The 14,911-nt window shown below is 43.7% G+C and overlaps 1 protein-coding gene across 3 annotated transcripts; it reads left to right on the forward strand.

Moving 5' to 3' along the window:
* The first annotated feature begins 1,484 nt into the window (after nt 1–1,484).
* On the forward strand, nt 1,485–12,863 carry LOC137521641 (protein phosphatase 1 regulatory subunit 15B-like). Of its 3 annotated transcripts, none has more exons than XM_068241152.1 (3): nt 1,485–1,851; nt 5,029–6,361; nt 10,914–12,863. In XM_068241152.1, the coding sequence occupies exons 2-3, from the start codon at nt 5,045–5,047 to the stop codon at nt 11,115–11,117; spliced, it is 1,521 nt and encodes a 506-aa protein (XP_068097253.1). In that variant the 5' UTR covers nt 1,485–1,851; nt 5,029–5,044; the 3' UTR covers nt 11,118–12,863. The 3 variants fall into 3 exon arrangements, with proteins under 3 accessions (XP_068097253.1, XP_068097255.1, XP_068097254.1); XM_068241154.1 differs by lacking the exon at nt 1,485–1,851 and adding an exon at nt 1,962–2,105; XM_068241153.1 differs by lacking the exon at nt 1,485–1,851 and adding an exon at nt 1,962–2,070.
* Nucleotides 12,864–14,911: the final 2,048 nt, after the last annotated feature.

Genomic DNA, 14,911 nt, shown 5'->3' on the forward strand with positions numbered 1-14,911 from the left:
TGATATGGCAGTTGGTAATTTACTGACATTTTTTTCCTGAATTTCGTTGCACATCGAGAATGGAGGCCAACGTAGGATAGCCTGCACCTGTCAGTGGTATGTATGTTTAGTTGCTAAACATTTGTGGGAATTATTGGAGAAGTTACTTGCAACTTTACTGTCACCACAGGTGAAACTCTCACCCTGACCAGGAATTCCCATTATTCACAAGAGAGAGAAAAAAAGATAGAGAGAAAAGAAGATATAGAGAGAAAGAAGGAAAGGGAGAGAGAGAGGAAGAGAGAGAATGAAAAAGGGAGAGAAAGGAGGAGGGGGAGAGAGAAGAGAGCGAGGGAATGAAGGAGGGAGAGAAAAGAGGGGGGGATAGAATGAAAGAGGGAGAGAAAAGAGGAGGGTTGAGAGAGAGAAGAAGAGAGAATGAAAGAGGGAGAGAAAAGAGGAGGGGGAGAGAGAGAGAAGAGGAGAGAGAGAATGAAAGGGAGAGAGAGAAGAAGAGAGAGAGAAAAGGAGAGAGAATGAAAAGGGGAGAGAAAAGAGGAGGGGGAAAGAGATGAGAGCGAGAGAATGAAAGGGAGAGAGAATGAAAGAGGGGGGGAGAGAATGAAAGAGGGAGAGAAAAGAGAAGGGGGAGAGATAGAGAAGAGGAGAGAGAGAATGAAAGGGAGAGAGAGAAGAAGAGAGAGAAAAGGAGAGAGAATGAAAAGGGGAGAAAAAAAGAGGAGGGGGAAAGAGATGAGAGCGAGAGAATGAAAGGGGGAGAGAGAATGAAAGAGGGAGAGAAAGAGGGGAGAGAGAATGAAAGAGGGAGAGAAAAGAGGAGGGGGAGAGAGAATGAAAGACGGAGAGAAAAGAGGAGGTGGAAAGAGAGAGAATGAAAGAGGGAGAGAAAAGAGGAGGGGGCAGAGAATGAAAGAGGGGGATAAAAGAGGAGGGGAGAATGAGAGAAGAAGAGAGATGAAAGGGGGAGAGAAAAGAGGAGGGGAGAGAGACAAGAAGAGGGAGAAAATGAAAAAGGGAGAGAAAATAGGATGGGGAGAGAGAGAAGAAGAGAGAGAGAATAAAAGAGGGAGAAAATGTGGATGAGGAGAAAGAGAAGAGAGGTAGAATGAAAGAGGGAGGAGTTGGGGTGGGATGTGAATAAGAGACAGAGAATGAAAGGGGGAGAAAAAAAGAGGAGCTGGAGAGGGGAGAGAGAGAAGGAAAGAGTGAGAAAAAAGAGGAGGGGCAGAGAGTGAAGAAGAAAAAGAGAGTGAAAAAGAAAAGAAGGGAGAGAGAGAGCAAAGAAAAAGGAGAGAAACGAAAAGGGAGAGAAAAAAAGAACAGAGAGAAAAAGAGAGGAAAGAGAGAGACCATTTCGAGTGACTTCCCGGCATTTCCATTCTCACTACGTCATGCATTTCGAACCCTCGTGACACGCCCCGTGTCCTGCCCGTCTCCCTGACAACCAGGCTTTTCTGCTCTCTTCACAAGCAGCTACGCAAAGAACGTCACGTACTTTCCAGAGAGAAAGCAAGCCACGCCCACATCCCAAGGATGGGCTAGTGCCACCGTGAGTCGGCTGACGTAAGCCAGACAGAAGCTATATATATGGAGAGCGAGAGTGTGGTCGCCATTTTCCAACTATAGTCAAAGCAGAAGAACAGATTACAGAGAGGACAAATGACCAGGCATGGCTTATAGCGATTCATTAGCAGAGATCCAGCGATCATCACCAATGCTCTGTGTGCTCTGGAGAACTCGCTTGTCTGTATCCGGCTATCACCGCGTGTCTGACGAGCCTCCCGCTCAAGAGAGAAGCACTAATATCTGCTGGGGCGCCTTCGTCACAGGCTGACAGCTGCTACCGTGCTGGTAAGTCATCGGCTATGGGCTGCCTGCCTGGGTCTTCTGATAGGAAAACACGAGAGCAGACGGGCTGGTCCGCTTCTGGTACGGGGCGCCGCAGTGGACAAATTAGCGTTATTTGCGTTCTACTGGCCACACAGCAGACAGACTCTGATCCATATTGTGGACGTAAACACCAACCAATCTTGATTGCAGATGTACAACATGTGTCGACAGATTGAATAGGTTATTTTGATTAGCTTTCATTCTTTTTGGAAGTGGTGAGATTGAACAATCAATATTGTATTACCAGTCTTAGCTATGGAGTGTTATCAACCAAAGCTTTTATAAATTGTCTTGACTTTAAAGCATTGAGGTTGACAAGCTTGTATCATCAAATTGGACAGTGTGTAGGCGAGTGATGGTGTGATCTGCAGGAAGTGGAATCAGTGGGGGAAAAAAATCGAGTTTTGCATACAGCTGATCAGACGGCTAATAATTAACATCTTGTTTAGGCAAGTTAACAAATTATTAAGATTTGTGGTTGTGTATAGGTATCTGGGGCCATTAAGCTATTTTAGGGTTAAGGTGGCCATACACTGGTCGATTTGTCATCAGATTGACCAACAGATGGATCCCTTTCTAATCGAATCTGATCAGAGAGGGATTGTATGGCTGCCTTTACTGCAAACAGATTGTGAATCGATTGTGAACAGATTGTGAAGCTGCCGCTGCCCCCCCCCCCTGCATACATTACCTGATCCGGTCGGCGCGGGTCCCCCGGTCTCCGCTCTCTTCTTCTCCGTGCTCGGCTCCAACTTCACTTCCTGTCTGGGCGCTGTACTGTTTAAACTTACTGTCAGGACAGGAAGAAGTGGATCCTGTCGGAACCCAGCGGACAAGCAGAGAGGACAGAGGGGTACGCCCCGGCTGGATCAGATAATGTATTGCCGCTAGCGGCGGTCGTCGGACAATCGAATGCCACTATCGACGCACTCCCGACCCGCCGGCGATCAAGCAAAATCTTCTGCACGGACGGATCGACGGGAACAATAGATTTTGTACGGAAATGGGATTGTTTGATTGGTGTTTGCTCTCTGCACCAGAGATAATGACCAGTCTCTACAGAAAATAATCTAATTACAGTAAATCTAAAAGAAAATTGTATGGTGTGTTACCAGCATTACTGTATCACTGAAGAAATTTGATTTGACTATTCTGGAAATTAGGATTAGATGGATCAATACATTTTTCTGTGTAAACATGGTAAGAGGTCTATTTGTTCTGTGATACCAAATACTAGGTTTGTGTTTAGTTTACGCTATGGTTGCAGGGTGTTTTGTTTTGGACATCAGGTGACTTGGATCACTCACACCTTAGCACTTTGACTCCAAAAGAGATGCTTCTGGCTTATAGAATTCCACTGAGCTCATGTGGTAGGTCTTTGGGAGGAAGAAGCAGAATCATATATTGTATACAAATAGTTGTTAGTGTACTCTTCCAGTAGAACCCGGTCTTGACACATCAGTGCTAACTCCTTTAAAGGCCTGCTGAGCTTCAGACATACATTGACTTGTATTAGCAATCAGATAGAATTAGTAACTGGCTGGTTAAAAATATTTTCTGGCATGTTACTATACTCATTTGAGCCACCCTCCTTAATTTAGTTCATCTATATAGGCTTCTCCTAATTTTAAGCCCAGTTGGCAGAGTACATTTCCTTAAAGGGAACCTGAACTGAGTAAAATTATTTAAAATAAACACGAGGTAACTACAAATGAACATTACATAGTTACCTTGCCATTAGTTCCACTCAGAAGCTCACCATTTTCTTCTTAGTGATCCCTTCCAGTTCTGACATTTTGTCAGAACTGAAATATATCAGTTGCTGTCAGATATAGCTGAGGACAACTGATGTGCCAGTTAATGTCCATGTTTCCCTATGGCTCACGTGGGCAATGTTAGTTAAACTTCAACCAAATCTGACAGTTACCAGATTACTGGTGCGTCCCAACTGCTAAGCCTGCACATGTGACCCTATGTTTATCAAGGTTCTATGTAACCCACTACAAGTTGCGGTATGGTTGCTTTATCAGAAATGTTTTTGGTCTTGTCTGTGTAGTGTATGTTGATATTAATATGAAACTTTGTAGAATACAACCAGTTAGCAGTTTGTCCCTCTTGATTTATACTCCCTTCACTTCCTGTTCTGGTAACACTAAAGGAAGTGAGGTAATTCTAAATGAACAGAAACCAGGGGTTATCACCTTTATCCTGTGTCCCAAGTTAAAAACTCTTGAGTGACTCGGTCTTGATCCCTGCCATATTCCATCCTATGTACAACCTATTATTGACAAAGTCCAGTTTTTTGTAAAAGCCAACTCTCTTATGGTTTTGGAATGTAGAAGGAAACCAGAGTGCCTGAAGAACCCACATGAGCCCAAAAACATACAAACTCATTGCAGATGGTGTCCTAGAGCTACAAGGTGAAATCACTATCCACCTCACCACAATACCACCTTCAATTCCTGACTCTAATGGAGGAGGGTAGATTTTTCCAACAGGAGGAAACATTTAAGGCAGTATTTGGACTCCTTCTCCTAAGCACATTAAAATGGAGATTAAACGTTCTGTACTGCCCAGTTTTTAATTAAAGAAGGCTAAACTATACGTTCTACACATGTTCTAACAGTTGCATCACCTTTGTTTTACTCGTCCTCAAAATACATTCATGGGCATAGCAAATCAGACTGAAGTCTGAAACCAGTTAAGCAAACCTTTTTTTCCTGTTGCTTTCTGACGTATGTAAGCAAATGTCGAGTCATGTCCCAAGTAGCTCATATTTGGTAAGCAAAGTTTGTGGGTGTAGCTGGAAAAAGACTGTCCTTATGCCAACACCTTATGCAAATGGCTGTTCAGACTGGGTTTGCTCTTGTTAATTCCCTGTTGCTGAACTGTGGCATGGTACAGATATGTATTAAATGATTTTATTGTAGTAATTTACATTAACCTATTGCAACCTGTGCTAAATTGAGAATTTATTTATTCCTTATGCAATTTAACAGCCATGTCCTAAATGTCTAACAGCCAGCTTACACCGGTTGCTCAGTGGATGAGCTCTGACAGCTGAAAGAAAGTATTCTAAAAGCAGAAACTTTGTAGCGATTATACTGATCTCAGTTTTGTTTGTTTTTTTATTTGCAGAGCATCAAAGAACAAGATGAGTCTCTACTACCTTAGTTTTGGCTCCTACTGGAGGAATCTCAGCTCTCCACTGACCCATTGGCATAGAGGAACTGCCTTCCAGGTGGACACAGTGAAATACCATCCAGAAATGCTGGCTGTCCATACTAGGCTGGGGACAGATGTGGTGATGTGGACCATGGCTGCCAGAATTACGCAGTCCATATTTCTCCTGGCTAGAAATCTAATAAACAGAAGATCAATAGGCTGGAAGATGCTTCCTGAAGCGTGGAAGAGTAGGCTGTTCCAAACTCTATGGTGGATGTGCTGGAATGTCATAGATCTTTTATTAGCTGTGGAGGTGACTAGAGTGTATGTTTACAAGAACATGTCCAAACATACAGCGTGTTGTTGTAAAGGACAGTCCATGAATACGATCTCTATTCAGTGTCGCTGGGGCTGTGAGCCTGAAATGACTGAACAGAAAATGGTCCTGAAAGATAAAAGGCCCAGCCTCAGTATGGAGACTCTTCATGAAAAAATGGACATCGAGGCAGATTGTGAACAGAAAGTGTTTTTCAGTATGGATGAGGATTGTGATCAGACAGTTTCTGGCATGAATGAGGATTGTCCTCACAAAGTGTTTTCTGACATGGACATTATGGTGACCAAAGATGCACTACTTTCATCCTGCACAAACCCTCTCATTCTTTCAATGGTCTGTGTACCATCAGAAGATGGAGAGTCCTCTCCATCTGAAGAGTCCAGTCTCAGCGAATCTGAATGTGAAGATGACAATTCAGAGTCTGAATCTGGGGATGACCAGCCTGAACTGGATGAGGCTAGTTCTGAAGATAAAGATTCTGTCAAGGAGGACTCTTCCCTTGAAGAAACCTCTGTGGACAGCGGTATGCAGGAGTCCTGGACTCCCAAGTCTAAGGACGAAGTGGATCACAGTGATGATGAAAGTGATTGGTCTGACGAAGATGACTCATGGGATGAAGAAAGTGATGCAGATTACAACCAAAATGACGACTTGTGGGCATCATTTTGTAGGGCTGATGACCCATATAACCCCCTATCTTTTTCTATGCCTACAAGAAGCCCTGACCATAAGGTCACACAAGGAAGAGAGGCATTTGATGCCAGTTGTGAAATTGATGAGAGCAGTGCCAAAAGATGTTCTATAGTAGAAAACGAGGACTGTGAAAAAGTTGTGAACTGTTCTAAGAAATCACTTGCCAAGAAGCCGGTTCTTTCAAGTTTTAAATGTTCTCACAAGTGTGCGAGCCGGAAGGAAGAGTCTGAATCCCCGGAAGAATTAAGGGAGCAAGTAAATGTGCCTGTTAAGAAGGTATGTAGGCAGATCAAGTATTTGTTTATTACAGGTGGAACTCTAAAGCCTGGTACACTTTCAATTATGATTGGCCAATCACTGACCAATTTTACCACCTCCATGTGGTGTGATCGCTTAACTACACAATTTTAATAGTATTCAGTGTGTTGGCCTTTATACTACATGGAGGTGGTAAAATTGGTCAAGAATTGCCCAATCCTAATCATAATTGAATAATTAAGTGTACCAGGCTTTGCTTTGAAACTTGGATTAATAGATTATTGCTGTGGTTTGGTTTGAGGTCTGGAGAAATGTATGAATGGTGTACAGGAACCAGTAATCACTTAGAGATCCTCTATTCAGAGCACTACGGAGACTGCCATATTTTCCTTTTAAAGAGAACCCGAGGTGGGTTTGAAGAATGTTATCTGCATACAGAGGCTGGATCTGCCTGTACAGCCCAGCCTCTGTTGCTATCCCAAACCCCACTAAGGTCCCCCTGCACTCCCTCATAAATCACAGCCTTGCTGTGAGGCTGTGTTTACATCTGTAGTGTCAGTCTCAGCTGCTCCCCCGCCTCCTGCATAGCTCCGGTCCCTGCCCCCGTCCCTTCCCTCCAATCAGCAGGGAGGGAAGGGATGCAGGCGGGGACTGGAGTTCTGCAGGAGGCGGGGAGAGCAGCAGACTGACACTATAGAGATAAACACAGCCAGCTCTGACAAGCTGTTTGTCAGCAGCGTGGCTGCGATTTATGAGGGATTGCAGAGTGCAGGGGGACCTTAGGGGCGTTTGGGATAGCAACAGAGGCTGGGCTGTATAGGCAGATCCAGCCTCTGTATGCAGATAATATTCTTCAAACCCACCTCGGGTTCTCTTTAAAGAATGTCACTTTGCCTGGCTGTCCTATTGCTTTTTCTGCCTTCACTGGTATCTGAAACAAGCATGCAGATCACCTGAATTGCATCTTCCATTTGGGGTCAGTGGCTAAAAATGTATCCATCAGGACAGCCAGGCAATTGGCTTTGTTTAAAGGCCTCTATATACCTCACTACAGGGATGCATTTAAGGAGCAGTTGTCATTTATATTTATATTTAGATAGTGGCCAAAGAGGAGTTAAAATTTAGGATTTAGGGATACCATTATGGCGGTAGTCACAATGTCGATAGATAAGGTGTTCATACATGTATAGCTATCCACCCAATGTGATAAATGGCTCAAATGGCTTGTGATCCCAAACTACTGCACAGTGACCAGGAGCATTGTGGGCATGCGCAGTTCAGAATTGTTACTGCATGAGTTTATGGGGGCCCAGATATGGCCACCTTGTATATTTTTTTTCAGTTTGGATGTGCTTTAAACTTCCATATCTGCAGACTTGTTCCCAGTAAATGACTAGAATGTTTTATGTCCATGCATTTATAAGTAATATAAATATATAATGTGTAATATCTTCTAGTCACGTTTCCACGTGACCAGTTTTTGATGAACATGTAGCTGCGTAGGATTACATTAAACAAAAAAAGCATTTTGATGCTTCGTCTCACACCCATGATGATTAGTCACCAGTGTTTCCCTTTATAGCCTATTATCAGGAAGATAAGAGGAGGCCTACCTCCTTGACGCCATATCTGGTGTTTTTGTTTTTTTTTTGATACAAGAACAGCCTAACATTTCACGTCATTGCATAAGGTCCTTTGAGGCACCTGATGCCATCTTCTGAAACAAACATGCGATCTATGGCAGTACGACTCCTGGCCCAGGAGAATGAGAAGCCCGAGACTAGTCTGACTCAGCCATAGCAACCAGCTTCATAATAGGTGTGTCATCACTCCATGCAATCCTATTGTAATAGTGTAACTAGAACCGCCTTTAATTGCTACCTTTTAATATGCTGAGGTCTTCTATATATAGATTGCATAGGCCATTTAATGATTTCATAATTGTAGCATTTGTGCTTCATAGTTATATAATCTGGTATTTTTATAAGGCACTAAATTCTTTGTCACGATTCCCTGAAGTAGGCATTTAAGCCACTGTAATTAGCCTGGCTGCAGTAAGCTATTGGAAGCTGAATCATTGTTGAGGACTCCTATTAAAGGACAACTGTAGTGAGAATATGGAGGCTGCCATATTTATTTTCCTTTAAATACAATTTGCCTGGCAGCCCTGCTGATCTATTTGGCTGCAGTAGTGTCTGAATCACACCAGAAACAAGCATGCAGCTAATCCTGTGAGATCTGACAATTATGTCAGGAATACCTGATCTGCTGCATGCTTGTTCAGGGTCTATGGCTAAAAGGTATTAGAGGCAGAGGATCAGCACGATTGCAAAGCAAGTTATTGCTTATAAGGAAACAGATATGGCAGCCTCCATAGCCCTCTCACTTCAGTTTTCCTTTACTGCACTCAGTTCTGGGGTACTTTAAGCTTAGTTTTATGTGCAGTGCTGTGACATCAGCACAGTTCTTACCACACAGTGCCCCAAGGGGTCCCCACTCTGTTCTTCCGAAATCTTTGACTAAAGAGTGTTGGTTATGGTGGGGAAGAAGTTGCAGTTTTCCTCCTGTGATTGTGAGGTCTTCTTATGAATGCTCCTTGCAGTATATTTGCCGCCCCCTAATGCTTGTTCCTGATATAACTGCATTACAGACCGCAGGAGGGGGTGCTGTGCTCAGCAGTCCCATGCTCAGACTCCCACTATGCACACAGTTCACAGCACTCCTGCACACAGTGAGCTGTGATGCATTTGTCTGGAACAAGTGGTAAGGGGGAGGGGGTAACTAATACTGCAAGGGGGCACGACTGGGTGGTTGATCACAGGAGGAAAACTGCTACTTCTGCCATAATCAACATCATTTCTAGTTGAAGATTTCAAAAGGGGGGGGGGGGGAGATGGTGGGGGTTACTGAGTGGTGAGAATTAAGTTATCATTAAAATACAGATCTGTTCAGGGGTACTTTAACTGAATAAGAGCGATGCTGAGGTGGGTGTGTACTGGTTCAAATTGTTTAGCACTTTAAATATGCCAGTGGTTTATTGAATCAAACATGGCTGATAAGTAAATGCACCTTATAGCTGCTGTCTAGTAAAGGTATATGTGGAAACCATTTTGCTGCATGCATGCCTGCCTGCCTGTTACTGTTCACTGTGGATTCAGCCTCAGGGGTGATGGTTAAAGTTTTGCCTGGTAGGAATAGGGCAGAACTGTCCCAGTGACAGAAGATTTTGCAGACTACCTTTTAGTTCCTTGGAGCTTTTTGTGCCTGCTACTGGCTAGGTTATCTGAAATATGCTGTAATTCAGGGGTCTCAAACTCGCGGGCCATTTGCGGCCCTCGATACAATATTTTGTGGCCCCCTGTCGGCAAAAGCTTCCTTATAGTTCGCTTCAGTGCTCCCAAGTAATCTGCCGCATCCCCACCGCTAAATGCCCGTGGGGCAATCTGCTGGCATTTCCTGGTAGGGGCAGAGCTTTCAGCTTCAGCTCTGCCCCTCCTGACGTCAATCGCCGCACAGATTGCCGCCTCTCCCCGCCCCTCTCTGTGAAGGAAGAGTGAGAGGGGCGGGCAAAGATTGACGTCAGGAGGGGCAGAGCTGAAGTTGAAAGCTCTGCCCCTTCCAGGAAATGTCGGTGGATTGCCCCTTGGCTGATTTGGGGGCTCTGCAGCCCTCGTTTTGTGGCGGGGACACGGCGGATTACTTGTAATGGGAGCACTGAAGCAAACTATAAGGTAAAATAGGCAAAATAGTTAACTTCAGTGTGAATTTGATTTTGATATAATAATCAATGCGGGGGTGGGGGGGGGAGGGGAGCTGCTGATTGTGAAATCCCTTATGTGGCCCAGCCTCATCCTGACTTTGCCTCCTGCGGCCCCCAGGTAAATTGAGTTTGAGACCCCTGCTGTAATTGGTGCTATACTGGTGGTTTACGGTTCAAGCTTTGGTCATTTTGTATGTTGCAGAACTGACTCCACATCTGTGGATCCCAGCATTTATGAATGAAACCTTGGTTTTAAGAATTTCCTGGTAGCTCCTGCATTTCCAATATCTTTGTCCACCTCTTGGGTATACTGAAAGTGACAAGATACCTGAGGGAAGGCTCTGGGTCTTATAGAGCCTTCCCGTTCCTCTCACGGCCCCTGCGTTCCAGTGCTGGCTCCCCCGATAGCAGTCTCTGACCAATGGGTTGGAGACTGCTCTCTGCTGTAGTCCAAGTGCTCCTGAAGATTGGCTGCTACATACTGTGCATGCGCATTACGAAGCCACCCATCTTTGGGAGCGTGGGAGATTTGAATGGGGAATCCAGCATGGGAACCATAAGAGGAATGGGAATGTTCTATAGGATCCAGAGCCTTCCCCGCTCCTTAAATGAGTATAATTTTTTTTTTAATTACTTCAGACTTGCCTTAAAAGCTAAATATAGGACCAGCCAGTGCTCAGCCGGGAAGAGCCTGATATCTTGCCTCCCAGCAGTGTGCCATTGACCTTTCACAGAATTTTTGCATTGCACTTTTATAGCATCATTGTAATTATTACATATAATCTAAAATGGATTGATCTGTCTTCCTAGGTGCGTTTCTCATCCAGTGTTGCTGTACACCATATAGTTGCATGGAACTATGCTTACCGAATGGCTCGCAAAGGACCATGGGAAGAGTATGCTCGGGACCACTGTCGCTTCCAGAAACGCATTGCAGAAACAGAAGCTGCCATTGGCTACTGCCTTGAATCTCGTCATAGAGAAAAGATCTGGGCTGCTTTATACAGTAACTGATGGCCGGATGGACAGTTCGAACATTCACACCTATGGGCACCGTTTGCTAATAAAACACTGAAATGTGACTCCTCTTTCTGATACTTTTGCACTGAGTACAATTGAATATGTACATAGCCAGACTACTGTTGCACTCCACTGCCAGTATTTATCATTTATGTATTTATTTCATGCACTAGAGGCTTGGTGAGCTGCCTGCACGGCTAGCATTGTAGAAACTTCAATTCTGACTGTGCAAGACTCTCATGGCTTTATAATTTCAGACTGGGCAGGAATGTGTTGTAACCTGCAAGAGAAGTCATATTTTTTTATATAGTGCAGTCTGCTGGCCCCTATGCATTTAATACAGTGATCTACTTTGTTTCTACCTCATGGTTTTATTTCCTGATGTTTTTGTGCAGTTTAGTTGTAGATTAAAATCGGGGAAACTTACCCAACTGAATTTAGAAGTGAATAGGGAACAGGTTAGCAGGGCTGGAACCTCTTCAGAATGTTGAGGCTTCCTTAGTTTTCATGTGACAGGGCTTTGAGAGCCCCAAGGATAAACATCAGAGCAGGAAGTGTCTCCCCAACAGGCAAAGCAGTAAAACCTAAAGATCACACATTGCTGTACGCAGTGATACCGACACCATTAGTCTATGGCATTCAGTGGTGCAGTCAGTGCATGGAAATGCCAGCAGCTATGATTCTGCACTTGTACATGTGACCATACCATCTGATGACCTGTTGTTGTTCTAAAACAGAACAGTTGGAACTGTGATGTTTAAAGTAAACCAGAGCTGAACTAAAAGCAAAATCGATACTTTACCTGCAGTTTCCTCCAGCAGCATAAACATGAGTCCCACGCTGTCTTCCCACAGTCTGCTGTTCAGCCACGATCAGCCCTGGTAATAGGCTGTTGCGTTAGTCCTGGTCTACTGTGCAGGTGCGGGAGGTCCGTGCATGCACAGTAGACCTGGACTGGCTCGACTGAGCCAGTTACCAGGCTTGATCATGGCTTAACAGCAGACCGTGGGAGGATGTGGAGGGACTCTCACATGCTTATGCTTCTGGAGGAAGCTGCGGGTAAGTATTGATTTATTTATTTGCATTTAGTTCAGCTCTTGTACATTTTAAAGTTGGTTGTAACACCCCAAAAATTGCCTGAAAATAGGAATGTCCCCAAATATATGTACCCTTTTTTTTCTGACATGGGTCCCCTATACATCACCTAATGTTAATTTTGCAGTTGGGTAATAAATAGCAATGAAGTAGCCAGCTCTCATCCTGCTGGGTGTTTTGTTTTGGGATTAGTTTAGGTTGTGCGACTCTTTTGATTTTACTGCTCTCAGCCATTCAAAATCAAAGGGGGGTATTTGGGTACCAGTGGCTGTCTGGTAAAATTTGCCCAGGGTTAGGCACAAAAGAGGGAATTGAGGGTTAGATGGTAAAATATCAGTAAAAACTACAGATAGTTTACTGTTTGAATTGGCCACTGCCCCATACAAAATTGGTAATTCCACTGAGATTCTACTTGCAGCTGTCCCAGTGCCCAAAATACCCAGATGCCCTTTTTGCGTATGCATTAGAAACACTGATCTTCTATTGCCACCTGGTGGGCAAATTGTACTGTCAATGACTTGACTGCTTTACTGCTCGTGGTGAGGCTTTGCATGTATATATAAAAATTTTCACCTTATTTATTTTTGTTATTGATGTACATTTGTACTGTGAAATTTTATTTTTTAATAAACCTATTAAGTTTGACTTTCTTGCTGTCATTAAGATTGCCAAAATAAAGGCTAGAAGTGTAAAAAGAAAAAAGTTAAAGTACTAAATATAGAATATATGGGGGGGGGGAGAGAGAGAATAAGTCAGGTTTTATACTTACCTGGGGCTTAATCTAGCCCCCTTGAGTCTGCTTGGTCTCTCTCCCTGGGCCTCTCCAGTCCCCCGCTGGACAGCCTGGTACTCGAGTCATGCTTTGTCACACATGACTAAATGGCCTCAAGGGGATGGAGGAAGCCCCATGTTAAGTATAAACCTGAGACTTATTTCATCTCAAGTTCTCTTTAAGGACCAGAGCTTTTTATTTTTGTTTACTGTGATTGGCTCAAAGTGATCAGGAGGTCCAGAGACTATGCACACTTTTCCTGCCTGATGTATGGCTGGTGGGGACATGCTGTTGCTTCCCATGCACAGGATTGGGTGGTGGTAAAACTATATGCTGCATTAGGCTTGAACAGCCACAAGTACAATGTAGTTTTAAATATGGTTGGTCCTGAACCATTTGTCAGAAGAACTCAAATATTGGTGCAAACTAAGTTTGGGGAGCCATGCTGAATGGCAGGGGGGACATACCTGATGGATAAAGATGGTTTTGACATGGTTTACAAGGTAGTATGAATTTGGTGCACAATTGCAGTTTAATCAGCCATAAGGAGGACTTGATGGGTTGCGGAGGGTTACTGGGAACAGAGAAGGGTACTAGGGCTGAACATTTTAATGAGTATTTTATAGTGAGGATAGATTTACAAAACAGACTAGCTATAGATCTAGTCTGTGGAAAAGATCAGTAAAGAACTGGTAAAAAAAAAAAGCCACCCTGATTAATATTAACTGAGAAAAACTAAACAAAGTTAGGGTTTGTTTGTAGGCCAGTGAGAGTCAATTAGGTAAGAGTGTTAATAAAGGATGGGGTATAGAGTTGATGCATGTATTTAAAAAAAAAAAAAAAAAATTGGTCTGAGAACAGATTTATGATGGAACAGAGTAAAGTCCAGGCACAACTAGGAAACAATTGTGAAAGACACAAACTGCCAATATTTCAGCTTTCCACACTAAAGCTGGCCATACACTACCACCCAATGCAGCAAAATGACTTCTGATGGGAATCCATCTCTAGTGCACTTTTCAGTAGATTCTACCAGGGAATCGCAACTCTGTAGCCCATCAGTTGTCTGCTCCTGCCCTGACCAGCCTAGGTTTTCTATCCTGTCTGATCAAAACTTTCTGGCCAAAATCTATCATAGATCAATGAGGCATGTTGGAGGAAATTCCCAGCAGATTAATCTAATGGGATAATCTAGGGGTACTGACCACACATACAGTATGTATAAATTATTAGTATTAGTAAACTACTGTATGTCCCTGATATGGATTTATGCAGTATTAATACCTCGCCCCACTAGTTCTTCAAATTCCTGAAGAAATCTAATCTAATTTGAAACTGCCACTTCAGATTGTTTCTGCTCTACTCAGTACAAAGCTATGCCATTGAGTCAGGTCTCTGGTATAAGATACAGTTTCCCCGAAAATAAGACAGTGTCTTATAATGGCTCCAAAAGATGTGCTAGGGCTTATTTTCAGGGGATGTGTTCTATTTCTCTAAGTGTCTCTCAGTAAAACCTTTCCTGGATCTGAAGGTATGCTACTTTACTGATCAGGCACCTGCCCTGTCATCCCTGCCCACAGCTGATAACCTTGCTGTGTGCTGGGATGACAGGACTGGTGCCCAGTTGGCACTGCTTTTCTGTGACCCCACTTGCTGGCTGCCTCTCAACTTCTGCTAGGGCTTATTTTTGGGGTAGGGCTTATATTTCAAGCATGCTCAAAATTCCAGCTAGGTCTTATTTTCAGGGAAAAGGGGTTATTGGCATACCAACACCCTAGAAGCGCTTGTTTAGTCACAGGACAAAGGTGCTATAAAAACATTACCTGTTAAAGGACAACTGAGGGATATGGAGGCTGCCATATGTATTACCTTTTAACAGTACCACTTTCCTAGCTGTCCTGATCTTTCTGGCATCAGCAGT

The sequence above is a fragment of the Hyperolius riggenbachi genome, chromosome 6, assembly GCF_040937935.1.
Source record: "Hyperolius riggenbachi isolate aHypRig1 chromosome 6, aHypRig1.pri, whole genome shotgun sequence".
Taxonomy (NCBI): Eukaryota; Metazoa; Chordata; class Amphibia; order Anura; family Hyperoliidae; genus Hyperolius; species Hyperolius riggenbachi.

What these genes read in the sequence shown, in the direction of transcription:
- LOC137521641 (XM_068241152.1), top strand. Translation starts at nt 5,045, where the DNA reads ATGAGTCTCTACTACCTTAGTTTTGGCTCCTACTGGAGGAATCTCAGC. An exon ending in TAAATGTGCCTGTTAAGAAG is followed by an intron (nt 6,362 to 10,913) that starts GTATGTAGGCAG and finishes CTGTCTTCCTAG; the next exon opens with GTGCGTTTCTCATCCAGTGT.